Below are 27,633 nucleotides of genomic sequence, written 5' to 3'. Positions count from 1 at the left end.
CTGAATCCAGATTTGGAGACAGGTCATTCCCTATGGTTAGGCATTTACCATTCTAAATCTTGGAAATAAAAACCAACTCTGGGGGCCGAGCGCGGTGGCTCACAACTATAATCCCAGCACTTTGGGAAGCCGAGGCAGACAGATCTCTTGGGGTCAGAAGTTCAAGACCAGCCTGGCCAACATGGTGAAACCCCGTCTCTACTAAAAGTACAAAAAATTAGCCAGGCCTCATGGCATGTGCCTGTAATCCCAGCTGCTTGGGAGGCTGATAAGGGAGAATCGCTTGAACTCAGGAGGCAGAGGTTGCAGTGAGCTGAGATTGCACCATTGCACTCCAGCCTGGGTGACAGAGCAAGATTTCATAAAAAACAAACAAACAAACAAACAAACAAAAAAAACAAAACTCTGAGCCAGCCAGAATAACTGCCTGGAAAGACTTAGAAATTAGGCCGGTGTGGTGGTTCACACATGTAATTCTAGCACTTTAGGAGGCCAAAGTGGGAGAATTGCTTGAGGCCAGAAGCTCAAGACCAGACTGGACAACATGGCGAGATGCCGACTCTTCAAAAAAATACGAAAATTAGCCAGGCACAGTGGCACGCACCTGTAGTCCCAGCTACTCAGGAGGCTGAGGTGGGAGGATCTCTTGCCTGGGAGGTGGACGCAGCAGTGAGCTGTGCTTGTGCCACTTTACTCCAGACTGTGTGACAGAGAGAGACCCTGTCTCCAAAAAAACGCCTTAGAAATTAAAAGTTGGGGAATACAGTTAAACATGAGATAATACAGTCTCAGAATATCATCTCATAGATAACTTACTAATTCATTACAAAGGGAAAGTTGTATCTTTATCATGGAGAGACCTGATCATCACCACATTAGCTGCAGGATCCAACTCAGCATCACCAATATTGGGACTAACAACATCCCACGCCCCTTGATGTGAGACACTGAGAAGGCCACAGCATCACTGCTGGAGTGTTTCTGCCAAAAATGCATAACCTGACCTAATCTGGAAACAGGCAACAAACCCAGAATGTGGGACATTCTTTTTTGTTTGTTTTTTGTTTTGTTTTTGAGAGGGAGTCTCGCTCTGTTGCCCAGGCTGGAGTGCAGTGGCCAGATCTCAGCTCACTGCAAGCTCTGCCTCCCGGGTTCACGCCATTCTCCTGCCTCAGTCTCCGGAGTAGCTGGGACTATAGGCGCCCACCACCATACCCGGCTAATTTTTTGTATTTTTAGTAGAGGCAGGGTTTCACCGTGTTAGCCAGGATGGTCTCGATCTCCTGACCTCGGGATCCGCCCGCCTCAGCCTCCCAAAGTGCTGGGATTACAGGCGTTATTTTTCTTTTTTAGAAGGAGTTTCACTCTTGTCGCTCAGGCTGAAAAGCAATGGCAGGATCTTGGCTCATCACAACCTCTGCCTCCCAGATTCAAGTGATTCTCCTGCATCAGTAGCTGGGATTACAGGCGTATGCCACCATGCCCTGTATTTCGTATTTTCAGTAGAGACGGGGTTTCTCCATGTTGGCCAGAGTGGTCTCGAACTCCCGACCTCAGGTGATCCGCCTGCCTCGGCCTCCCAAAGTGCTAGGATTACAGACATGAGCCACAACACCTGGCCTCAGAATGTGGGACATTCTACAAAACATCCATCCTGTTCTCCACAAGTGTTCATGTCACGAAACACAAAGACAGATTGAAGAACAGATCCAGATTAACAGACACCAAAGAGGCCAGGCATGGTGGCTCACACCTGTAATCCCAGCACTCTGGAAGGCCAAGGCATGTGGATCACTTTAGGTCAGGAGTTCAAGACCGGCCTGGCCAACACGGCAAAACCACATCTCTACTAAGAAATACAAAAATTAGCCAGGTGCGGTGGTGGACCTGTAATCCCAGCTACTCGGGAGGCTGAGGCAGGAGAATCACTTGCACCCAGAAGATGGAGGTTGCAGTGAGCCGAGATCACACCACTGCACTCCAGCCTGGGCAACAGAACAAAATTCCATCTCAAAAAAAAAAAAAAAAAAAAAAAACAACTTACCTGTACCTTATTAACATGTTAATACCCTGCCAAAAGTAATCACCTTTGCGTTTTTTACTTCCAGTGTGTATGTGTGTATATATATATATATATATTTGTTTTTTTTTAATTGAGGCAGGGTCTTGCTCTGTTGCCCAGGCTGGAATGCAGTGGTGCAATCTTGGCTCACTGTAGCCTTGACATCCTAGGCTCAAGCAATCCTCCTACCTCAGTCCTACCATGTAGCTAGGACTACAGCCATGTGCCACCATGCCTGGCTAATTTTTATATTTTTTCTAGAAATGGGGTTTTGCCATCTTGCCCAGGCTCATCTAGAACTCCTGATCTCAAGTGATCCGCTTGCCTCAACCTCCCAAAGTGCTAGAATTACAAGCCTGAGCCACCGCACCGTGCACTACCTTCATTTTTTCTTTTTCTTTTTTTTTTTTTTTTTTTTTTTTGTTGAGACAAGGTCTTACTCTGTTACTCAGACTGCTGTGCAGTGGTGCAATCTTAGCTCACGGCTGCCTGCACCTCCCTGGGCTCAGGTGATCCTCCCACCTCGGCCTCCTAAATAGCTGGGATTGTGCCACCACACCCGGCTAATTTGTGTACTTTTAGTACAAATAGGGTTTCACCATGTTGGCCAGGCTGGTCTTGAACTCCTGACATCAGGGGATCCGCCCGCCTCGGCCTCCCAAAGTACTGGGATTACAGGGGTGAGCCACCGTGCCCAGCCAAATGTCCGACCCCTCCTTTTTTCTGAATCTTTTGGATTCCAGGCCAGGTGATAGTATAATTAATATCTGGTCCACCAATAACAGTAATATTAGCCACCATCAAATAAACGTATAAATGCATGCGGATGGCTCCAGGGTGCAGGGGAAGACCCAGTCCCACCCGCCCGGGGCCGCTCGCCGGGCCCACCTCTATGGCGGGCAGCGTCTTGCTGGCCTCGGTGCTGCTCTCCCCAAGGATGCTGCCGGCCGAGCGGCCCTCGCACTCGTAGCGGAAGCGCATTCCGCGCTGCTTGGGTTGCTCGGTGATGACCAGGTGCGGCTGCGGGCCTGGGCCCTGCGCGGGCGGCACCAGCCTGCCCAGGGGGCAGCCCCAGGGCGGCGGCGTGGCTGGGGGCGCCACAGGGCCAAGGGTGACCGTGCTCAGCGAGGCCGCCCCGCGAGACACCAGGCGCGGCAGCCCCTCGCCCGGGCCCGGCTGCCCCCCGTCCAGGCCGAAGCCGTTCTCCTTGATGTACTCATCGATTATCTCTGCGGGAGAAGAAAAAACGGGTGGTGACTCCGATTCTTTAAAAATTAAAAAAAAAAAAACAAAAACGCTTGATTACCCCCAAGACATTTTCCATCCCATTTATCTCACACACACACACACACACACACACACACACACACACAGTCAGGGAGGCCAGATGCGGTGGCTCACGCCTGTAATCCCAGCACCTTGGGAGGCCGAGGTGGGTGAATCAATAGAGGTCAGGAGTTCGAGACCAGCCTGGCCAACGTAGTGAAACCCCGTCTCTACAAAAATTAGCCCACATGGTCTCCCACGTCTGTAATCCCAGCTACTCGGGAGGCTGAGGCAGGAGAACAGCTTGAACCCAGGAGGCGGACATTACAGTGAGCCAAGATCGCGCCACTGCACTCCAGCCTAGGCGACAGAGCAAGACTCCGTCTCTAAATAAATAAATAATAGGCCGGGCGCAGGGGCTCACGCCTGTAATCCCAGCACTTTGGGAGGCCAAGGCTGGTGGATCACGAGGTCAGGAGATTCGGACCATCCTGGCTAACGCAGTGAAACCCTGTCTCTACTAAAAATAAAAAAAATTAGCCAGGCGTGGTAGCACACGCCTGTAGTCCCAGCTACTCAGGAGGCTGAGGCAGGAGAATGGCGTGAACCTGGGAGGTGGAGCTTGCAGTGAGCCAAGATCATGCCACTGCACCCCAGCCTGGGCGACACAGCAAAACTCTGTCTCAAAAAACAAAACAAAACAAAACAAACAAAAAAATATATATATATACACAAATTGGGCATGGTGATGTGTGCCTGTAGTCCCAGCTACTCGGGAGGCAGAGGCAGGAGAATCACTTGAACCCGGGAGGTGGAGGTTGCAGTGAGCCAAGATCGTGCCATTGCACTCCAGCCTGGGCAACAAGAGCGAAATTCCATCTCTAAATAAATAAATCAATAAATACAAAAATTAGCTGGGCGTGGTGGCGCATGCCTGTAATCCCAGCTACTCGGAAGACAGGAGGCAGAAGAACTGCTTGAACCTAGGAAGCGGAGGTTGCAGTGAGCTGAGATAGCACCACTGCACTCCAGCCTGGGCGACAGAGCAAGACTGTCTGAAAAAATAACTTAAATAAATAAGAAAGAACTTGCTCCTCCAACTGCCTATTCCGCACGGTCCCCCATTCAACCCATGCTGGCTGCTTCTCCTGGTCTCAGCTCGTATGTTATCTCTTCAGAAAGGCCTGACCTAATGTGTCTTCCCCAGGCCAGCTCTCCCTCGTCCTGTTTATTTTCTTCACAGCTCTCAGCCCAGGCTAACATGATCTTGCTCATCTATTCATTTTGCTCTGTCTCCCCGACTGGGTTATCAGCTCTGTGAGGGCAGGGACTTAGTTTTGTTCATGGCTGAATCCCCAGGGCCTAGAACAGTGTCTGTCTGTACTCCTGAGGGGATTAATAGCATTATTTTAATTGGTTTTCTTTTTGAGACGAGGTCTTGCTCTGCTGCCCAGGCTGCAGTGCAGTGGTGCAATCATAGCTCACTGCAGCCTCGGCCTCCGAGGTGACCTCCTAGGCTCAGGTGATCTTCCTACTTCAGTCTCCCCAGCAGCTGGGACTACAGGTGTGCACCATCATGCCTGCCTAATTTTAAAAAATTTTGTGTAGAGATGGGGTCTCACTGTGTTACCCAGGCTAGTCCTGAACTTCTGGCCTCAAGCAGTCTTCCTGCCTCTGCCTCCCAAAGTGCCAGGATTACAGGCATGAGCCACGGCCCCTGGCCTGCTGAGTGTTTTCCAAGTGTCAAGCACTGCTAAGTACCTTAGGAGCATGACTTCGTTCAAATCCCTCCACAGTCCTGGAAGTCCCACAGTGACACCTCTCCCCCACCCCCACTGAACAAGGAAGGCCAAGGCCCCTTCTGCAGGCACCTGGGTCCCTCAGCCTCCCCGCAAACCTGCCCTGTGATACTCACCCAATTCATCTGTGGAAGGAAGAGAAAGAGAAAGAGAAAGGTAAGGTCCAGAAAGTGGTCACAACTTTTCAGCTTTTAAGACAGATTCCCCAACCCTGTCCCTCCTGTGACCCTTCCATCTTCCTCCGTCCTGGGAAACCCTGGGCTCTGACTTGCTGGGGCACTAAACCCCAAACCTCATCTTCCCCTCTGGGCTACCATCCTTTCAACCTCTAATGTTGGGGTCCCAGCATCCTCAAACTAAGTCAAATACCTCCCAAAAAACATTTAGACCAGGGATTTTGAAGTCTTTTTGGGAACCCACTAGAAAAGGGCCTTGTCACCAGGAAAAAGTGGATGCCCAAATTTCTAAACAAATTGGGGTATGCTTCCTCCCTGAAGTACACCCCAGGGTCCTGGAGGTCACTGGCTGGTGTTTAAAGATACAAAGAGGTGGCCGGGCCCAGTGGCTCACGCCTGTAATCCCAGCACTTTGGGAGGCTGAGGTGGGCAGATCACTTGAGATCAGGAGTTCGAGACCAGCCTGGCCAACATGGTGAAACCTGGTCTCTACTAAAAATACAAAAATTAGCTGGGCGTCATCGTGGGCGCCTGTAATCCCAGCTACTTGGGAGGCTGAGGCAGGATAATCGATTGAACTCAGGAGGCAGAGTTTGCAGTGAGCTGAGATCGCGTCACTGCACTCCAGCCTGGACGACAGAGTGAGACTGTCTCAAAAACAAACAACAATGAAAAAGATGCAAAGAGGCTGATCTGAACCCAGGCAGCCTCTTGCTCTGTACCTCAGCCCTGTCCTCCCACAGTGCCCACCCAAAAATCCCAGATTCACCCCTGCTTCCTGAGGGAGGAGGTACAGTAATGCTGGGTCCTCAGGGAAGCCCCTTTTCACCTCCCCAGGAAAGCTCAGCCCTTGACAGAATCGTGGAGGAATCGAAACCAACCTCCCATCATTCCACAGACAGGACAAGGGGAAGCCCAGAGGCCACCAGTGAACCTTAGAATCACACAGCAAAGGAAGGCAGCTGCAGCCAGGTGTCCCACCCAGGGCTGCCTGCGCTGGTCTCTGGCTGAGGATTTATAGACGTGAACCTGCTCAGCTGCTAGATCTGTCCTCTGTTCTCAGGGAGTGGCTCCTGGCAGCCAGACCTTTGCCCCTTAAAAGGCAGTTTTCCTGCACCCCTTATCTCATGAGATCTGTGAAGCCAGTAGGGTGCCAAGGTCCCCCTCACTTGGCAGATGGGGATACTAAGGCTGGCAGAGAGGAAGGGACACACTCTAGGTCACTGGCAGGGCCAACCTCAAGTAACTTGAACTGGGAAAATCCTTCTTAGGCATCTGTGCTGGATGAACCTGGGGACCCAAAGACAGAGTTAGACTTTGGCTCCCGGGCTGTAGGGGGAGACTGAGTCCTGGGCGGCTGTGCTGGAGCTCTGTGTTCACTGCCTCTGTTCAAATCCTGGCTCTGCAACTTTCTAGTTGTGTGGCCATAAGCCTATTACTTCACCTTTTTGTGCCTTGGTTTCTTCATCTGTAAAATGGGCACAATAATAATGCCTATGTTGTTGGGCTAAGATACTTTTATTTAAAATTTTTTTTTTTTTTTTTTTTTTTTTTTTTTGAGACGGAGTCTTGCTCTGTCGCCCAAGCTGGAGTGTAGTGGCGCGATCCTGGCTCACTGCAAGCTCCGCCTCCTGGGTTCACGCCATTCTATTGCCCCAGCCTCCCGAGTAGCTGGGACTACAGGCGCCCGCCACTGCGCCCGGCTCATTTTTTTTGTATTTTTAGTAGAGACGGGGTTTCACCGTGGTCTCGATCTCCTGACCTTGTGATCCGCCCGCCTCGGCCTCCCAAAGTGCTGGGATTACAGGCGTGAGCCACCGCGCCCGGCCTAAAATTTTATTTTATTTTATTTTTATTTTTTTGAGATGGACTCTCGCTCCGTCACCCAGGCTGGAGTGCAGTGGCACGATCTCGGCTCACTGCAACCTCCGCCTCCCGGGTTCAAGTGATTCTCTTGCCTCAGCCTCCCGAGTAGCTGGGATTACAGGCGCAAACCACCACACCCGGCTATTTTTTTAAAAAATTTTTTTGTATTTTTAGTAGAGACGTGTCTCACCATGTTGGTCAGGCTGGTCTCAATCTCCCGACCTTGTGATTTGCACACCTTGGCCTCCTAAAGTGCTGGGATTACAGGCGTGAGCCACCACGCCCGGCCTATTTTTTATTTTTTGAGATGGAGTCTTGCTCTGTCACCCAGGCTGGAGTACAGTGGTGCAATCTTGGCTCACTGCAACCTCTGCCTCCCAGGTTCAAGCGATTCTTGTGTCTCAGCCTTCTGAGTAGCTGGGATTACAGGTGCACGCCACCATGCCCGACTAATTTTTTTTTTTTTTTTTTTTGTATTTTTAGTAGAGACAGGGTTTCACCATATTGGCCAGGCTGGTCTCGAATTCCTGATCTCAAGTGACTCACCCACCGTGGCCTCCCAAAGTGCTGGGATTACAGGCATGAGCCACTGTGCCCAGCCTTAAAATTTTAAAAATTAAAGAGCACATCGGAAGCATTTAGAACTGCCACATAGTAGGCACTATGCAAATGCTGGCTGTTACTGGAGAGGGTTTGTAAGATGCTGTTGTATGGACTTAAGTCCTAGAGAATCCTCCTTTCTAGGGTCCGAGTTTATCTGTCTGTAAAATGGAGAAGTTGGATAGCATGGTTTTCTTTTCTTTTCCTCTCTTCTCTTTATTTATTTATTTTTTTGAGACAGACTGTTGCTCTGTTGCCCAGGCTGGAGTGCAGCGAGAGGATCTCGGCTCACTGCAACCTCTGCCTCCCAGGTTCAAGAGATTCTCCTGCCTCAGCCTCCTGAGTAGCTGGGAATAGAGTCTCGCACCACCATGCCTGGCTAATTTTTGTACTTTTAGGAGAGACGGACGTTGACCATGTTGGCCAGGCTGGTTTCGAACTCCCGGCCTCAAGGGATCCACCCACCTCAGCCTCCCAGAGTGCTGGGATTACAGGTGTGAGCCACCATGCCCGGCCATGGGAATGATTTTAGAGCATGGAGTGTAGAGTCACATAGAGTTGATTTGAATCTCAGCTGTTACTCACTGGCTGTGCAGCCTTGGGCAAGTCACTTACCATCTCTGAGCTTCCTCCTACTTCAGGAACTAACATGAGGATTCAGAATCACACAGGTAAACTGCTTAGTACAGGTTCTGACCATGCGACACCTTCCAGAAAGCTTGGTTAATATTATCTCAAGTCCTCTATTAGCCAGGAAATTATTCAAGTTTCTGCTCAAATAGCAGTTCCTCCCTTACCCCTGACATGGACTTGCCATCATTCAGGGGCAGCCAGGATGGGCCATGTGAGAGCAGATGTGAGAGCAGGAAATTGACTATGTATGTGCTGCCTCGGCCTTTGCACAGGCTGGTCTCTGCCTGAATGCTCTTCCCCCAGTTCCTTGCATGGCATGACTTCCTCCTCCTCCATCTTCAGGTCCTTGGTCAAATGTCACATCCTAGACAGCTCTTCCCTGACCATTTTATCCAAGAGAGTCCCCTTATGCCCCATTCCAGTCCCTTAAAGTTAGGTGCCTTTATTTTTATCATTTTATTTCTTTCTTTTTTTTTTTTTTTTTAAGATGGAACTTTGCTCTTGTCACCCAGGCTGAAGTGCAATGACGCAATCTCGGCTCACCACAACCTCTGTCTCGTGGATTCAAGTGATTCTCCTGCCTCAGCCTCCCGAGTAGCTGGGATTACAGGCTTGCCACCACACCCAGCTAATTTTTGTATTTTTAGTAGAGATGAGGTTTTCCCATGTTGATCAGGCTGGTCTTGAACTCCTGACCTCAGGTGACCCACCCACCTTGGCCCCCTGAAGTGCTGGGATTACACACATAAGCCATCACGCCCGGCCTGTTTTATCGTTTTCATGGCTCTGATGAGGATGTCACATGACCTCACATTATACTGACTCATACCTGTCTCCTATAGACTGGGAGCATTGAAGAGTGGGAATAATGTCTGTCTCTCCTCGTTGTATCCCCAGGGTCCAGCATATGTCTGACCCTTCAAAATGAAGGGGATTTTCTGGCCGGGTACAGTGGCTCATGCCTGTAATCTCAGCACTTTGGGAGGCCGAGGTGGCTGGATCAGTGGAGGTCAGGATTTTGAGACCAGCCTGGCCAACATGGTGAAACCCTGTCTCTCTGAAAGTACAAAAATCAGCTGGGTGTGGTGGCACACGCCTGGAATCCCAGCTGTTTGAGAGGCTGAGGCAGGAGGATTGCTTGAACCTGGGAGTCAGAGGTTGCAGTAAGCCTAGATCACACCACTACACTCCAGTGTAGGTGACAGAATGAGACTCTGCCTCCAAAAAAAGGGGAGAATTTTCCTCCCCATTCTATCCCACTAGTTCTCGTATCCTCACCCTGCTGTTAAATATCATTGACCCCAAGCTTTCTTTTTTTTTTTTTTTTTTTTTTTTGACAGAGTCTCGCTCTGTCGCCCAGGCTGGAGTGTAGTGGCCGGATCTCAGCTCACTGCAAGCTCCGCCTCCCGGGTTTACGCCATTCTCCTGCCTCAGCCTCCCGGGTAGCTGGGACTACAGGCGCCCGCCACCTCGCCCGGCTAGTTTTTTGCATTTTTTAGTAGAGACGGGGTTTCACCGTGTTAGCCAGGATGGTCTCGATCTCCTGACCTCGTGATCCGCCCGTCTCGGCCTCCCAAAGGGCTGGGATTACAGGCTTGAGCCACCGCGCCCGGCCCGATCCCAAGCTTTCTTCATAGCCCTTATCACATTTTATAATCCCGTATTTAACTTACTGTTTATGTGTCTGCCTCCCCATCTAGGTAGGGAACCCCAGGGCTAGGGCTGTTCTCAGCACTGCTCAGCACAAGGCCAGGTACAGAACAGGCACACAATAAATATATATTGACTGGATGACATCAGAAATAACTCTCATTTGAAACCAAAGATCTAGGTCTTGGACCAGAAAAGTCTCGGCCTTGGCCAGGCGCGGTGGCTCACGCCTGTAATCCCAGCACTTTGGGAGGCCAAGGCAGGCAGATTGCTTGAGGCCAGGAGTTCCAGACCAGCCTGGCCAACATGGCAAAACCCCGTCTCTACTAAAAATACAAAAATTAGTTGGACATGGTGGCATGTGCCTATAATCTCAGCTACTCGGGAGGCTGAGGCAGGAAAATCGCTTGAACCTGGGAGGCGGAGGTTGCAGTGAGCAGAGATTGTGACACTGCACTCCAGGCTGGGTGACAGAGTGAGATTCTGTCTCAAAAAAAAGGTGTCAGCCTTGTTCCTGCCCAGGACCACTGCTTGGGCAGTGTCTGTCCCTGATGCCATCCTCCCTAAACTTGCAGACCTTTTGGGGAACCGGCCTCACTTCCATGGCCAAGCCAGAACTGGGGTCCATCCCAAGATTATATCTCCAGAGAAAGGCCCAGACCCAGCTAACTGGAGCCACTGAGTATTCACAACAATAGGACTATCCCTGCCCTCCAAATCCCAGCAAATGTATATAAGAAAAAATGTCGTAATTTGGTTGAGATTCTGCATTTCCTTGGGCAGCAATGAATTTTGGCTGGGGAACTTTACAGACTAGTAGTTCTCGGCATCTCTTGGGAGCTTGCTAAAAATGCAAATAATCTGTCGGGCGCAGTGGCTCACGCCTGTAATCCTAGCACTTTGGGAGGCCGAGGTGGGCAGATCATGAGGTCAGGGGATCGAGACTATCCTGGCTAACACAGTGAAACCCCGTCTCTACTAAAAACTTAGCCGGGCGTGGTGGTGGGCGCCTGCAGTCCCAGCTGCTCGGGAAGCTGATGCAGGAGAATGGCGTAAACCTGCGAGGCGGAGCTTGCAGTAAACTGAGATTGCGCCACTGCACTCCAGCCTGGGCAACAGAGCGAGACTCTGTCTCGGAAAAAAAAAAAAAAAAAAAAAAAACAAATGCAAATAATTTCTCATCCCAAACCTACTGAATCAGAAACTTGAGAGGTGGGGCCGGACATTATGGTTTTTTTTGTTGTTTTTTCTGAGACGGAGTCTCTTGCTCTATCACCCAGGCTGGAATGCAGTGGCGCGATCCCAGCTCACTCCAACCTCCACCTCTCGGGTTCAAGCAATTCTCCTGCCTCACCCTCCCGAATAGCTGGGATTACAGGCGCCCACCACCACGCCCAGCTAATTTTTTAAAAATTATTTTTAGTAGAGATGGGGTTTCCACATATTGGCCAGGCTGGTCTCAAACTCCCGACCTTGTGATCTGCCTGTCTTGGCCTCCCAAAGCGCTGGGATTACAGGAATGAGCCACCACACCCGGCTGTTTTTTTGTTTGTTTGTTTGTTTGAGACGGAGTTTCGCTCTTGTTGCCCAGGATGGAGTGCAATGGCATGATCTTGGCTCACCGCAACTTCCGCCTCCCAGGTTCAAGCAATTCTCCTGCCTCAGCCTCCCGAATAGTTGGGATTACAGGCATGTGCCACCACGCCCAGCTAATTTTGTATTTTTAGTAGAAATTGTGTTTCTCCATATTGGTCAGCCTGGTCTCAAACTCCTGACCTCAGGTGATTCGCCTACCTTGGCCTCCCAAAGTGCTGGGATTACAGGTGTGAGCCACCACACCAGGCGACATTATGTTTTAACCAGTGCTCTGGATGATTTTGATGCACATGGTTTAAGAACCACCGTCTGAGGCTGAGGGCAGTGGCTCATGCCTGTAATCCCAACACTTTGGGAGGCCAAGGCGGGCAGATCACCTGAGGTCAGGAGTTCGAGACTAGCCTGATCAATATAGAGGAACCCCATCTCTACTAAAAAAAAAAAAAAAAAAAAAAAAATAGCTGGCCATGATGGCTCATTCCTGTAATCCCAGCTACTTGGGAGGATGAGGCAGGAGAATCGCTTGAACCTGGGAGATGGAGGTTGCAGTGAGCCAAGATTGCACCACTGTACTCCAGCCTGGGCAACAAAAGCAAAACTCCTTCTCAAAAAAAAAAAAACAAAAAACAAAAAACAAAAAAACCCACTGTCTAGCCAGGTGCAGTGGCTCACACCTGTAATCCCAGCACTTTGGGAGGCTGAGGCGGGCGGATTACCTGAGGTCAGGAGTTCAAGACCAGCCTGGCCAACATGGTGAAACCCTGTCTCTACTGAAAAACAAAAAATTAGTGGGGTGTGGTGGTGAGTGCCTGTAATCCCAGCTACTCAGGAGTCTGAGGCAGGGGAATTGCTAAACCCGGGAGGTGGAGATTGCAGCAAGTCAAAATCACATCACTGCACTCCAGCCCAGGTGACAGAGCAAGACTCCGTCTCAAAAAACAAAAACAAACAAAACACACAAAAAAACCACACACTAAAAATGAACCACTGTTATAGACTGTTTACTAATAATAATTATTATCGTTATTATTATTATACCACGAACAGTTAACACTTATTGAGCCCTTACTGTGTGCCAGAAACTGCTTGGAAAGTGTATCTGTATCAATTCACTGAATACTCTCAATCTCCCTGAAAGAGAAGCACTGTTATTCTGTCCATCTTACAGATGAGGAAAACTGAGGCCTGGACTGGGGAACTGACTTGCAGACATTCACACAGGGAGGGGCAGTGACAGCAGTATGTAAACCAAAGCCCAGGATGGCAGTGATTACCTTCTGCTAAGCCACAGTGAATCTCTAAAGAAGGCTTCGCGCATGGATAGGTGGTTAGTTTTACCTGTCACGCTCTTTGTCTTTTTTTTTTTTTTGAGACGGAGTCTCGCTCTGTCGCCCAGGCTGGAGTGCAGTGGCACAATCTCGGCTCACTGCAAGCTCCGCCTCCCGGGTTCACGCCATTCTCCTGCCTCAGCCTCCCGAGTAGCTGGGACTACAGGCGCCCGCCACGAGGCCCGGCTAATTTTTTAATGTATTTTTTAGTAGAGACAGGGTTTCACCGTGTTAGCCAGGATGGTCTCGACCGCCTGACCTCGTGATCCGCCCGCCTCGGCCACTGCGCCTGGCCACCTGTCACGCTCTTAACAGTCCAAGAGGTTAGAAAACCTAGAGGGCCCATCTCAACTGGCAGGGAGGGATGCAGTCTGTCAGGGGAAAGCTGCGGTGAACCACGTGAAGCCCCAAACAACCCCATCCTGCACGAGCAAGTGGGCAGGAACTGTGGAGGGCTGCTCACCTGTGCTCCTGGAAACGGTGAGCGAGAGCGAAGAGAGGTCGGGGGACCCTGCAGAGAAGGAGGAACGTCTCAGGAGGTGATAGAGGGCAGCCAGGGGACCAGAGAATCTCCCAAGCAAGCCCCGCCCCTTCCTCTCTTAGCCCTTCTTCTCTGGATCAGGCCCCTTGCCCTGATTGCCCCCTGCGTCTAGCCAGGCTTACTGGCTAAATCATGGACAGGTCCTGGCCTTTAGTTTCTGTGGTTCGCCCTACCCTTCATCACACTCAGGGCCCGCTCCTTTTCTCCCTTAAAGTTGGGCCTGGAGGGTACCCCATCTCAATCTCAGTTTTAAAAGTCCCCATCCCGCCGGACGCAAGGGCTCACGCTTGTAATCCCAGCACTTTGGGAGGCTGGGGCGTGCGGATCACCTGAGGTCAGAAGTTCGAGGCCAGCCTGACCAGCATGGTGAAATCCCGTCTCTACTAAAAATACAAAAACTAGCCGGGTGTGGCGGCGGGCACCTGTAATTCCAGCTACTCGGGGGGTTGAAGCAGGAGGATCGCTTGAACCCGAGAGGCAGAGGTTGCAGTGAGCCGAGATCATGCCACTGCACTCCAGCCTGGGCGGCGGAGCGAGACTCCATCTCAAAAGAAAAAAACAAAAAACAAAAAAACAAAAACAGCCTCCTGTCAGGGTCAGACCACTTTTTATTTTTTCAATGTCAAGGCCCCCCTTCTCCGTCTGGAGGCAAGCACCACCCCCTCCCCATTCTCTGTGTCAGGCCTCGCCCTGCTTTTTTGGGTAACAGGCCCTTCCCCTCCACTCGGCCAGAGTCAGGCCCCGCCCCTTCCCCTTCTTTTGGCCAACTCAGGCCCCGCCCCCTTCCTGCCCTCACGGCCAGGCCCCGCCCCCTCACCACTCCGCGCAGGGCCCTGCTTCCTTTTTTGAGTCAGGCCCGGCCCTCTTCTCATAGTCCCGGTCGGATCCCGCCCCTCTTCTCCCTCTCTGGGCCGGGCCCCGCCCCTATGCCCCCCAAGAGCAGCTTTCGCTCCTCCTTCTCTGAGTCAGGCCACGCCCCCTTCTTTGCCTCAGGGTCAGGCCCCGCCCCCTCTCACTCTACAGCGGGACGCCTCGCTCGAACCTCGGGCCGTACCCCATCACCCTCTGCCTCCTTTCTACGCCCTAATACAGTGTCTCAGGAACCCTCACTCTGCCCCCGCGAAACCCTTAGACTCCCATAGGAACCCCCAGACTACTCCGGGACCGCCAGAATCCCCGCATCTCCAGCCCCGCCCCAGACCCCTCTCCTGAACCCCAGCCCCGCTTACCCAGGGCCCCCAGCTCCTGCGCAGCCGGCGGTCTGGCGACGCGGCGACTCGGCATGGCCCGGCCAGTGGGGACGGACGGCCCAGAGGCTGGCCCAGACCGAAGCATGCACGCGGGCAGGCCGGGCGGCCGGGAGGCACGGTCTGGTGGACGATCGCGGGTCGGGCGAGCGGCGCAAGGGCTGGGGCCGCAGGCCGGGCAGGACGCGCGGCGCCCGGGGCTGCGCGGGGCGCGGGGCCGGGCCGGGCGGGCGGCGGGCGGGGGCGGGGCGGCGGAATTCCCCGGCGCCGCCGGCCTGCACGCCCATTGGTCTGCACCCCGCCGTGACGTCACGCCTGGGGAACGGGAAAACCCCCACGCCTCACGTGATCGCGGGGGCGGGGCCGGCCGGGAAAGGGAGGCTGGGCGCTCAGGAGGGGTTGGGCAGGAGTCGCTGCCCATTGCTCTGGACGAGACAACTGAGGCCTGCTTAGGGCCATCACGCCTTACCAATTGAGCAAGCCGAGAAACTGAGCCGCTCCCTGCTTTGGTCTCCCAGTGGGACTTGAACCTGCCGTTTCTAAGGCTGGAAGGGGAGCTTCAGGATCAAGAGATTGCCAGGGCTCTGCACCTGCCATCATAATAGTATTTCGGAAACCTCCAAGGTCTCTCTACACCTCAGTTTCCTCAACCGTAAATTGGGGATAAAGATACTTAAGGAACGTTTGAAGCTAGCGTGTCAGCTTCAGAGTTTCTGTTTTGTGCATTGTTGTAACCCCAATGCCTAGACCAGCGCCTGGAACACCGTAGGTGCCCAATAAATGTTTATTGGAGGCCGGGCGCGGTGGTTCATGCCTATAATCTCAGCACTTTGGGAGACCGAGGTGGGCATATCACAAGGTCAGGAGTTTGAGACCAGCCTGACCAACATGGTGAAATCCCGTCTCTACTAAAAATACAAAAATTAGCTGGGCGTGTTGGTGTGCACCTGTAATGCCAGCTACTCTGGAGGCTGAGGCAGGAGAATCGCTTGAACCTGGGAGGCAGAGGTTGCAGTGAGCCGAGATCATGCCATTGCACTCCAGCCTGGGCAACAGAGTAAGACTCCCATCTCAAAAAAAAAAAAAAAATGTTTATTGGATGAATGCATGGATGTTTTATTTATTGGTTTGTTCCTCCCCCCAACTCCTGAAAGTTACCCATAAATAGCCCAGACCACTTTGAGCTCAAAAGCTCAGTAATGTAGTCTGCGAATTGCAGCAGTGTAGCCTCCGTATACATCCTGAGCTGTGTGCCCAAACCCTGAGCTCATCCCTCGCACCAGCACCAGAAGCGTATGATAGGATTCTTGCAGAAGAGACTCAGGCTGGAAGAGGGGCAGCCATTTGGCTAGACTCCCACATTCCTAAGACTCCCACATACCTGAGAACGACTAGGTGATCTATTAGTTTCTAGCTTGGATACCAGGCACTCTCGGACCACAGATGCAGGGTTTGTTGTCTTTCCTTTGCTTGTATAAAATCTGGGTGTTCTGGCTGGGCACGGGGGCTCACACCTGTAACCCCAATACTTTGGGAGGCCGAGGCAGGAGGATTGCTTGAGCCTGGGAGGTTGAGGATGCAGCGAGCTGTGATCATGCTATTGTACTCCAGCCTGGGTGACAGAGTGAGACCTTGTCTCAAAAAGAAATAGAAATAACTCTGTAAGTTGAATGTTCACAACAATTATGTGAAGTATATGTTGTTATTTATCCCCACATAGCAGATGAGAAAACTGAGACCCAGTGAAATTAATTTCTTGAAGGCCACACAAATTAATATGATACAAATATTTAAAATATAAAATTCTTGGGACAGGGTCTGGCACATGTGAGTGCTATATACAAATGTGAACTTTTTTTTTTTTTTGAGGCAGGGTGTCACTCTGTCACCCAGGCTGGAGTGCAGTGGCAGGAACATGGCTCACCACAGCCTCAACCTCCTGGACTAAGGGGATCCTCTCACCTCAGTCTCCAGAGTAGCTGGGACTACAGGCACACACCAACACATCTAGCTAATATCCTCTCCCTCTCCGTCTCCCTCTCCCTCTCCCTCTCCCTCTCCTCTCCCTCTCCTCCCTCTCCTCCCTCTCCTCCCTTTCCCTCTCCCCTCTTTTTCAAGAGATGGAGTCTCGCTGTGTCGCCCAGGCTGCAGTGCAGTGGCACGATCTCAGCTCACTGCAATCTCTGCCTCCCGGGTTCAAGTGATTCTCCTGCCTCAGCTTCCCAAGTAGCTGGGACTACAGGCATAAGCCACTGTGCCCAGTCTGTTTTCTATTTTTGTAGAGACAGGATCTGTTGCTCAGGCTGAGCCAGTGCACCTGGCCAAAGGGCAACTATTAACATCATCTTATTTAATCCTCATGACCATCCTGTTATTAGACCCACTTTACAGATGGGAAACCGAAGCCCAGAGAGATGAAGTCAGTTGCCAGAGGTCACACAGCTGGTGAGCTGGGACCACAGATGTGTGCCACCATGCCTAGCCTAATTTTTGTGTTTTTAGCAGAGATGAGGTTTCACCATGTTGCGGAAGCTGGTCTCAAACTCCTGGGCTCAAGCGATCTGCCCACCTCAGCCTCCCAAAGTGCTGGGACTACATTTCTTTCTTTCTTTCTTTTTTCAGAAGAGATGGGGTTTCACCATGTTGGCCAGGCTGGTCTTGAACTCCTGACCTCAGGTGATTCGCCTGTCTCGGCCTCCCGAAGTGCTGGGATTACAGTCATGAGCCACTGTGCCCAGCCCTCTTTCTTTCTTTCTTTTTTTTTTTTTCTTGAGATGGAATCTTGCTGTGTCGCCCAGGCTGGAGTCCAGTGGTGCGATCTCGGCTCACTGCAAGCTCCTACTCCCGGGTTCACGCCATTCTGCTGCCTCAGCCTCCCGAGTAGCTGGGACTACAGATGCCCACCACCACGCCTGACTAACTTTTTGTATTTTTAGTAGAGACGGGGTTTCACTGTGTTAGCCAGGATAGTTTCGATCTCCTGACCTCATGATCCGCCTGCCTCTGCCTCCCAAAGTGCTGGGATTACAGGCATGAGCCACTGTGCCCAGCCCTATCTTTTTTTTTTTTTTTTTTTTTTTTTTTGAGACGCATTCTCGCTTTGTTGCCCAGGCTGGAGTGCAATGGTGCGATCTTGGTTCATCCACCTCCCAGGTTCAAGCAATTCTCCTGCCTCAGCTTCCCAAGTAGCTGGTATTACAAATGCGCACCACCACACCGGCTAATTTTTGTATTTTTAGTAGAGACGGGGTTTCACCATGCTGGCCAGGCTGGTCTCGAACTCCCAACCTCAGGCGATCTGCCCACCTCGGCCTCCCAAAGTGCTGGGATTACAGGCGTGAGGCACCGTGCCCAGCTCTTCGATTTACAGAGTTATTACACACAGAGTAACAGTGTCAGGCACTGCTCTAAAAGCTAGGGACATAGCAAGGCACACAGCAGACAAAAAGCCCTTGCCATCAAGGAAATCCAAGTGAGGACACAGATGGAAAACAGATAAGCAAATATATGTCTGATGGTGATGGCAGTATTACAGGATAGAGCAGGATAAACAATGAATTTGGAGGATAGTTTGAGTTAGGAAGATCAGGGTCTGCGAGGTGCCATTTGAACAGGAAGTCAAAGGAGGTGAGGGATTCATGTGGATAGCTAGGGGAGAGTGTACAAAGCACAGGGGCTAGCACGTGCGAAGGCCCTGTGGTAGGAACATGCATGACATGCTTAAGGAATAGCAAGAAGGCTGGTGCAACGTGACTGACAGGAAAGGGGTAGAGATGAGGGCAGAGTGATGGACCAGTAAGGTGACGGACATTGAATAATATTAAATGTAATCGATGAAGCCGACCACAGGCAGCACTTACACTAGGGCTTGGCTTATGATAAGGATGACAAATAGCATCTCCCATTGTTACAGGACCAGAAGCTCTCCTGATTCCTCTCTGCCCCTTGCCAATGCCAGGCCTCAAAAATGTTTGTTGAGACTGGGTGCAGTGGCTCATGCCTGTAATCCCAGCACTTTGGGAGGCCAAGGCAGGCGGATCACCTGAGGTCAAGAGTTCAAGACCAGCCTGGCCAACGTGGTAAAAACCCATCTCTACTAAAAACACAAAACTAGCCGGGCATGGTGTAATGCGCCTGTAGTCCCAGCTACTAGGGAGGCTGAGGCAGGACAATCGTTTGAACCCAGGAAGCAGAGGCTGCAGTGAGTCGAGATCACGCCACTGCACTCCAGCCTGGGTGACAGAGTGAGACTGTCTCAAAAAAACAAACAAACAAAAATTTGCTGAGTAACTAAAAGGACATGTCAGGGCCAGGCACAGTGGCTCACGTCTATAATCCCAGCACTTTGGGAGGCTGAGGCAGGCAGATCACCTGAGGAGTTCGAGACCAGCCTGGCCAACATGGTAAAACTCCATGTCTACTAAAAATGCAAAAATTAGCTGGTGTGGTGGCAGGCACCTATAATCCCAGCTACTCAGGAGGCTGAGGCAAGAGAATCACTTGAACCCAGGAGGCGGAGGTTGCAGTGAACTGAGATCGTGCCACTGCACTCACTCCAGCCTGGGTGACAGTGACTCCATCTCAAAAATAAATAAATAAATAAAAAGGGGGCCAGGTGCGGTGGCTCACGTCTGTAATCCTAGCACTTTGTGAGGCTGAGGCAGGCGGATCACGAGGTCAGGAGTTTGAGACCAGCCTGACCAACATCGTGAAACACCATCTGTACTAAAAATACAAAAATTAGCCAGACGTGGTAGTGCACACCTGTAATCCCAGCTACTCAGGAGGCCGAGGTAGAAGAATTGCTTGAACCTGGGAGGTAGAACTTATAGTGAGCCGAGATCACGCCACTGCACTCCAGCCTGGGCGACAGAGCAAGACTTTGTCTCGATAAATAAATAGGATAAGGCCGGGCGCGGTGGCTCACGCCTGTAATCCCAGCACTTTGGGAGGCCGAGATGGGTGGATCACAAGGTCAGGAGATCGAGACCACGGTGAAACCCCGTCTCTACTAAAAATACAAAAAATTAGCCGGGCGCGGTGGCGGGCGCCTGTAGTCCCAGCTACTCAGGAGGCTGAGGCAGGAGAATGGCGTAAACCCAGGAGGCGGAGCTTGCAGTGAGCCGAGATCGCGCCACTGCACTCCAGCCTGGGCGACAGAGCGAAACTCCATCTCAAATAAATAAATAAATAAATAAATAAATAAATAAATAAATAGGATAGCTGGGTGCCGTGGCTCATGCCTGTAATCCCAGCACTGTGGGAGGCTGAGGCAGGCAGATCACTTGAGGTCAGGAGTTTGAGACCAGGCTGACCAATATGGTGAAACGTGAAACTGTCTCTACTAAAAATACAAAAGTTAGCCGGGCTTGGCAGTGGGTGCCTGTAGTCCCAGCTACTCGGGAGGCTGAGGCAGGAGAATTGCTTGAACTCGAGAGGCGAAGGTTGCAGTGAGCTGAGATCACACCACTACACTCCAGCCTGGACAACAGAGTAAGACTGTCTGGAAAAAAAACAAAAAAGTAAATAAATAAAAATGAAAAATAAAAAGGACATGTCAGATATCCTCAGCGTTCAGGATTTCTGCTGGGCTGTGAGCCCCATGAGGGCAGGTCTGGGTCTGTCTTGGGCTTGGCTGTATACACAATACGTCCCAGCACATGGCACTACCCAGGGGCAGGGTTCAGCTGTTACTTTTGTTGACTGACTGCTTGTCACAGTCTCCAGTGTCTGGATATGAGCCCCACCGAGGTCCACACTTCTGGATGTTTCCATGTGTCTGGGAAAATGATTGTTGGGGTTGTTCAACATGCACTCATTAAATATTCCTGGAGTGACTTCTCTGTGTTTGGCCCTATGCTGGGGACACAGCAGTGATCAAGACAGGTCTGGCTATGTCCTCACAGGGCTCCATCCAGTGGAAGAGACCAACTTGTGCCCAGTGATGACCCACAGTGCACAGGGCTGCCATGAGACCCCAGAGAACTTGGCAGTCAGGGAGAGCTTCCTAGAGGAGGAAGCACTGGAGCCACAACTTGGAGGACACATGGGTAAGGTAAAGAAGGGATGAGCCAGCTGTGATGGCTCAGGCCTGTAATCCCAGCACTTTGGGAGACCCAGATGGGAGGACTGCTTGAGGTCAGGAGTTTGAAACCAGCTTTGGCAACATCGAGAGACCCCATTTCTACAAAAAGTTTAAAAATTATGCAGGCAGCCAGGCACGGTGGCTCACACTTGTAATCCCAGCACTTTGGGAGGCCAAGGCAGGTGGATCACGGGGTCAGGAGTTCGAGACCAGACTGGCCAAGATGGTGAAATCCCGTCTCTACTAAAAATACAAAAATCAGCCGGGCATGGTGGTATGTCCCTGTAATCCCAGCTACTCACGAGGCTGAGGCAGGAGAATTGCTTGAACCCAGGAGGTGGAGGTTGCAGTGAGCCAAGATCGTGCCACTGCACTCCAGCCTGGGCAACAGGAGGGAGACTCCATCTCAAAATAAATAAATAAAAATAATAAATAAATAAATAATTACGCAGGCGTATTGGCACTTGCCTGTGGTCCTAGGTAGTTGGGAGGCTGAGGCAGGAGGATTGCTTGAGCTAGCAGGTCAAGGCTGCAGAGCTGTGATCGTGCGACTGCACTCCAGCCTGGACGACAACGCGACTTTGTCTCAAAGGATAAAAAAAAATGTGGACAGGGGTTGTGTGCCTGGGGACAGGATCCAGGTAAGGGGAAGATCAGGCTGGATGCAGGGGTTAATAAGTATCCCCATCACCAAGGTCTCACTCCCCAGTAAGGAGCCTGGGCTTTCTCCTGAGGTCACTGGGCAGCCACAGTAGGTTCTGAGCAAGGGCTGGGCAGGATCATGTTTGTGCTTTAGTAGAAGAAACTAGAAAGTTTCCTCTAGCTGGGATGGGCGTGGTGGCTCATGTCTATAATCTCAGCACTTTGCGAGGCTGAGGTGGGCGGATTGCTTGAGGTAGAGACCAGCCTGGCCAACATGGTGAAACCCCTTCTCTACTAAAAATACAAAAAATTAGCCAAGTGTGGTGGTACATGCCTATAATCCTAGCTACTCAGGAGGCTGAGACGGGAGAATCACTTGAACCCAGGAGGTAGAGGCTGCAGTGAGCTGAGATCGTACGACTGCACTACAGCCTGGGCAACAGAGCGAGATGCTGTCTCAAAGAAAAAAAAAGTTTCCTCTAGCTGCTAGCTAGAGTGTGAATGGGAAGTGGGGAGGGCAGGACTGGGACAGGGGACCAGACAGAACACTGAGCAAGACCACCACAGGGTAACGAGGGGCATGGAGCAGGTGGTCCCAAATGAAGAGGTGAGACTCCCAGGGAGTTGTGGGGATAGCTGATGGGCCTTGTCAAAAGGCTTGGGCGTGGAGCTGTGGAAGAAGAGCCAGGGGTGATGAGGCCAGGGAGTCCAGGTGGCTGGAGAGCCCACCACTCTCAGGGGTCTGCTGAGTCCTGTACTCCAGGGCTCCTAGAAGCCCATCGGTCAGACTTTCCTGGGTTTCCCATGGTGCAGAGCCTGGGGTTCCTCCAAGGGCACCGGGGATCCATGGAATGGTATAGAGTTGGGGGGCAGCTAATGGAGACCCATGGCTGCCCTGAGGGATGCGAGACTGCCGTGGCCTGTCAGTGGACCTGTGGTGTGGGGCTCCAAGGGCACCACCATCTCCCTGGGACCTCATGGATCCCGACTGGCTCTGCAACGTGGGGTGGCAGCTGGAGCCTGAAGGAACCTGGCGTGGTCCTCAGCGCTGGGCCCCCTATACTGAAGTGTTGCTGAGACCACACCACAAAACAGTAAACCTGGGAATGCAGGGTCCCCACCCCTCAGAACACAGAGGCTTCACTCAGCTCACCTATCCAGTGGGCAAAAGGTCCCAGCACCAGGGGCTGGGCTGGCAAGTCCAACTCATGCCACCTCTGGAGGGCTTGGCTGGTCGTCGGCACAGGCAGCCCCGGGGATGTGAAGTGACACCCCAATACTCATGGAGTGCTACAGCCAGGTGCCACTCAGGCTGGCTGAGCCTTCACCCCCATGTTCCCCAAAATTGGGGGTGAGCAGGTGTCAGCACAAAAAGCCAAGGGCACACATCTAGTGTGCCCCAACTGCTGTGCTGAGGTCTCAGGGTGGCAGGTGCCTTTGCTCATGGTGACCCGGCTGAAAGCTGTACTTGGCCGTGCCTGGTGGTGTCGGGTTAGGAGACATTCAGCAGGCACACAGGAGGCTCTAGCCTGCGCCCGGCAGGGGCAGTGAGCTCCCTGCAAGCAGCTTCCCCAGGAATCTGAAACGGGGCCAGTTAATGAAATCTCAGAGGGCTGGTGGGAGGGCAACAAATGAGGAAGAGGCCTGGCCTGGCAGGTATGGCTTTTTTTTTTTTCCTTTGAGATGGAATCTTGCTCTGTCACCCAGGCTGGAGTGCAGTGTGTGATCTGGGCTCACCACAACCTCTGCCTCCCAGGTTTAAATGATTCTTCTGCCTCAGCCTCTCGAGTAACTGTGATTACAGGTGCCCGCTACCATGCTCAATTAATTTTTAGTAGAGACAAGGTTTCACTATGTTGAAAATATAGTGTTGGCCAGGCTGGTCCCAAACTCCTGACCTCAAGTGATCCATCCACCTTGGCCTCCCAAAGTGTTGAGATTACAGGTGAGAGCCACCGTGCCCGGCCAGGTATGGCTCTTGACATAAGGTCACAATCCCCACCTTTACACGTCCTGTACCCTGCAGGTCACCCTCCCGGACCCAGGAGAGCCACCTCATCCCTGCCTGAAGCTGCTCTCCAAGGCGCCAGAGGAAGGAAGGCACGAGGAGGAGGGCAGTGCTGAGTTTAAGTTAAACACCCATATGAATTTATTAAATCCAGACTGTGTTAAAGGGCGGCGGTCTAGGAGGGGGAGTGTGGTAGGGGGACGAGGGACAAGATGATGAATGGCCGTGGGCATCCCGTAGGGGGGCCCGGCCCCGCCCCCGCCCAACCCACCCCCTCGGCAACGCCGCGTCGGCTTCACCATGATTCCCAGTGGTGCTGGGCTGGTAGGGCGAGATGGCTGGAAACACAGAGGGACAGAGGGACAGACAGCGCCTCCACACACAAACCCTGGCCTGCCCTGGCCCCTATGTCACACGCTGGGCCCTGGCCTGGGGCGGGCCTCCCGCCACCCCGGCCTGATCTGTCCAGGGAAAGGGCGACAGGGAGGGGAGGGGCCGGGGCGCAGGGGCAGTAGTCGCCAGGAGCCGGAGCAGGCAAGGACCAGTCCCGACTAATCCTTTTTCTTGTCCTCTGCTGGCTTTGGAGGGGCTTCCTGGGGCTCGGTGGCAGAGCTGGCCCCCTGGGTGGGCTTGGTGGGCAGGGACGTGGAGGCCTCCTCCCTGGTGGCGGTGGTCGTGGTGGGTGCAGGTGTGGGCGTGAGGGCCCCTGCTGCTGTGGGAACCTCGGCCACGGGGGCGGCAGCTGTGGGGTCTTCTCCACTCATGCCAAACTCGTTGACCCTGGTGGGGTCGACGCGGTAGATCCACCGTTGGTAGAGGTAGATGAAGAAAACCACATCTGGAGAGGGGTGGGAGGCAGTGTGAGGTCGGGCTGGCCCGTCCACAGCCGGGTGGCCCTGGGTGGAGAGGGCGTGATGCAATGGTGGGGCTGAGCCCCCTCAGACTGAACACCCCATCTGGGGCCTTGGCACCCCCTCAGACCTGGGCCCTGAAGACTGCCTTGGGGCCCTGTTCCGGTGGGAGCCCCGACCTGCCCGCCAGGCCTCACCATCCCGCAGGCAGCCGATCCGGTACATAACGGGCATCTTGATGACAAAGGCGAACAGGTCATCGATGAATGTGTTGAGGGCCTTGTAGGTGAGCATGCGCCAGGGCAGATGGGCCACGGACTTGAGCTTGTAGTTGATGAAGAGCTGGGGCGTCATGGTGATGAAGCCTGCAGTGAGGGCACCCATGAGCGGAGGAATGGCCTCTCCCACCTCTCCCCTGCACGCTCTGCACCGGCCATACGAGCCCCCTCACCACTTCCTACACCTGGGCACACTCTACCAGCGGCCTCTGCACTGGTGGGGCCTTCTGTCACATACACACAGCTCCCTCCCTGGATATCTGAGGCCTGGGTTTAAATGTCCTGTCCTCAGAGGGGCCCCCCGACTCCTATTAATGTGCATCCCCCCACCACTCTGCCCTTCACAGTACTCGTTACTGGCTGTGATTCACCCAGTCTTTTGTTTTTGAGATAGGGTCTCACTCTGTCACCCAGGCAGGAGTGCAATGGCATAATCATGGCTCACTGCAGCTTCAACCTCCTGGACTCAAGGGATCCTCCCACCTCAGCCTCCCAGGTAGCTGGGACTACAGGCACGCACTACCACTCCCCAATAATTTTTGTGTTTTTTGTAAAGATTGGATCTTGCCACATTGCCCAGACTGGTCACTAATTCCTGGGCTCAAGTGATCCTCCTGCCTCAGCCTCCCAAAGCATTGGGATAACAGGCGTGAGCCACCGCACCTGGCCCTACTTGTTTACTTGTTCCCAAGACATAAAGGCCCCCTGAAAATGGGGACTGAAGTGCACTGTTCATGTCCTCCCCAAAGCCCTCTCTGACCCCAGATGGAGCCATGTGTGCCCTTGGGCCTCCCTACATCCCGGCTCTGCCCACCCTGGGTTGTCCCTGCCTGGGGATGGGTCTGTCTCCCACGCTGGGCTGTGAGCCCTGCCTAGCATGGGGCCTGCTCTCTCCGGGGGCAGCTGGGCCGCTCACCGAAGGTCAGCAGGAAGCCGTAGAGCATGCTGAGCACCCAGGAGTACCAGCCCTTGTGCTCCAGGTATAGAAGACTGTAGACGGCATAGCAGCCCAGGAGTGGGAAGAGGATCCAGGACAGGTACCGGAACGCCATCTGTGAGGCCAACAGGGTGGGGCTGTGAGCCAGCTCCTCTGCCCTGCCTGGCAGCCCTGCTCCCCACCCTCAGCCACCACACCTGGTCTGGCAGGACGGGCAGGGGGAATTTCCAGGTAGCCCTGGGGACTCTGGACTCGACCAGGAAGCAGTTATGACAGGTGGGGGACACAGAGGATGTGATACAGGCCATAAAGCGTGGGTCCAGCAAGCAGATGGTCGGCCCCGGGTCCCTCAGGGGTACGTGGGTGCTTGGAGACCACCCCCAGGGGCCCAGTGTGTGGGACACTCACATCGTCATACACTTTGGTCGAGGACTCGATATACGTGGACTTGTCCTTGAAGGATAGGCGGGGGAAGATTCCTGCCACCCTGTGCTCCCGGTCCAGCTGTGGATGAGGTGGGCGCCATGGTCAGTTGCCATGCTGGCTCTTGCCCCACAAGCCAGAACCAGCCCCTGCCCTTCCCCACCGTTCCCAGTTCCCCTGCCCCATGTGTGACCCGAAAAATCCCCTGGTGAGAAAATCCCCTTGGTCCTGGGAGCGAGGCACTTGCTGGGAATCCCCCGGGGGCCAGCTCCAGGGTCCAGCTGGGCCACACTACCCCTCACAGCCCTTGCAGCTCCCGAGACAGCATGGCGCCCCGGCCTTACCCGGACGTCCATGACCTTGGTGATCTTCCAGAGGTCGATGAGGACCCCAATGAAGACGCTGACCTGGACCACGAAGTTGGTCTCATTGTCCAGGATGTAGAGAAGGACCACGAATGACTGAAAAACGCCGAAGAAGACGGAGCGCACAGACAGGCCCTCCAGGGACTGCCGGCTGTTCCAGAACTGGATATCTGTGCGCAGGGGGTAGGGGGAACCAGGAGGCTGAGGAGGTACTAAGACCCTCCTGCAGCTCCCTCAGGCCGCCTTGGCCTACATCCTCACACCCTGGGGTGGCGCTGGGTCCTCAGGAAAGGTGCCGAATGAGAGCCCTCTCTCCCAGGAAGGCTCTCTCATTCATCAGGTGGCCCCCAGAGCACCAGACAGGCAGCACCCCTGGAGCCCTCCCATAGGATGTCAGCATCCAGCACCCCAGGGTGCAGTCCCTTGACTGATGGTGACAGTGACTGGTGCCATGGACGGGGCTCACCATGTGCCAGGTACTAAAGGTTGGTCAGGAAGCTGCTTCCCTGAGGCCGAACAGCCTGGCGCGGCAGAATCTGGAGGGACGCGGGGTCTGGGCAGCACCGTGGTGCCTGCCCAGCCCCCCAGGAAGGAAGATCTGTGGCATGCACTTCAAGACCACCTCCTCCAGGCCCCCGCCCTGACACCATGAAGGAACTGGCTCACAGACATCCTCAGGAAACAAGACAAGGGCCCTGGGCTCCAGTCTGGAGCTCCTTCCAGTGCTCTGCCTGGATGCTGCCAAGGATCCATGTCAGTGTACTCCTAACTCAGAGCCCCGGTCTCACCATGGACACCCCTCTCTGACCCTGCCCGATTGAGCGTCTAACCGCAGCCACAGGAGGCTGAGCCACCACATCTGTAGCAGAGTGGTGGAGCCAGGTCTGCAGTCATGCAGGGTCAGGGCCAGCTCTGCACTCAGGGAGTGAGGGCTGTGGGAGCTCTGCACCCCACCCCATCTCAGAGCTCTGCCATACTCCACAGGCTCACCCCACCCACCCCTGCCCATCAGACTGACCCTCACCCCAACTGAGAAGAATGGGTCTGGAGACAAGGTTCTGGCGGGGGGGGGGGGGGGGGGGGGCGGGGCGGGGTGGGGGGGGCGGGGGGGCCCAGGTGGGCCCAAGCCCCTCCTTAGACCAGGGAGGCCACACAGCACTGGTGCCAAGTGAGGCCCGCACCCCTGCTGCATGACACTGGGTGAGGACACAGCCTTCTTGTGCCTCATTTCTCACTGGACCCTAGCCAAGCCAGCTCCCGGGCAAAAGGGTCCTGTCTCC

General features: G+C 53.4%; 3 protein-coding genes across 4 annotated transcripts in view; all 3 read right to left on the bottom strand.

The window, feature by feature from the left end:
• Nucleotides 1–14,977, bottom strand: part of RELB (RELB proto-oncogene, NF-kB subunit) — a 43,807-nt gene extending 28,830 nt beyond the window's left edge. Inside the window, exons 1-4 of the mRNA XM_050772367.1 lie at nucleotides 14,747–14,977; nucleotides 13,440–13,487; nucleotides 5,244–5,252; nucleotides 2,951–3,291 (exon numbers count right to left, since the gene is read on the bottom strand). Of these exons, the coding sequence (XP_050628324.1) occupies nucleotides 2,951–3,291; nucleotides 5,244–5,252; nucleotides 13,440–13,487; nucleotides 14,747–14,852 (504 nt within the window). The 5' untranslated portion in view covers nucleotides 14,853–14,977. The remainder of the gene's footprint in view (nucleotides 1–2,950; nucleotides 3,292–5,243; nucleotides 5,253–13,439; nucleotides 13,488–14,746) is intronic.
• Nucleotides 1–22,898, bottom strand: part of CLASRP (CLK4 associating serine/arginine rich protein) — an 83,637-nt gene extending 60,739 nt beyond the window's left edge. The window contains exon 1 of the mRNA XM_050772110.1: nucleotides 22,889–22,898. The gene's annotated coding sequence lies outside the window, so the exon portion shown is untranslated. The remainder of the gene's footprint in view (nucleotides 1–22,888) is intronic.
• Nucleotides 22,899–23,612: 714 nt separating this feature from the next.
• Nucleotides 23,613–27,633, bottom strand: part of CLPTM1 (CLPTM1 regulator of GABA type A receptor forward trafficking) — an 81,593-nt gene continuing 77,572 nt past the window's right edge. For both annotated transcript variants that reach the window (XM_050772112.1, XM_050772111.1), the window contains 5 exons: nucleotides 26,333–26,523; nucleotides 25,974–26,069; nucleotides 25,545–25,680; nucleotides 24,548–24,715; nucleotides 23,613–24,337 (listed from right to left, as the gene is read on the bottom strand). In XM_050772112.1, the coding sequence (XP_050628069.1) occupies nucleotides 24,051–24,337; nucleotides 24,548–24,715; nucleotides 25,545–25,680; nucleotides 25,974–26,069; nucleotides 26,333–26,523 (878 nt within the window). In that variant the 3' untranslated portion in view covers nucleotides 23,613–24,050. The remainder of the gene's footprint in view (nucleotides 24,338–24,547; nucleotides 24,716–25,544; nucleotides 25,681–25,973; nucleotides 26,070–26,332; nucleotides 26,524–27,633) is intronic.

This window comes from Macaca thibetana, chromosome 19, assembly GCF_024542745.1.
Source record: "Macaca thibetana thibetana isolate TM-01 chromosome 19, ASM2454274v1, whole genome shotgun sequence".
In the NCBI taxonomy this organism is placed as follows: domain Eukaryota; kingdom Metazoa; phylum Chordata; class Mammalia; order Primates; family Cercopithecidae; genus Macaca; species Macaca thibetana.
The sequence above is the reverse complement of the archived record's forward strand: the minus strand, read 5'-3'. Positions and strand labels throughout refer to the sequence as shown.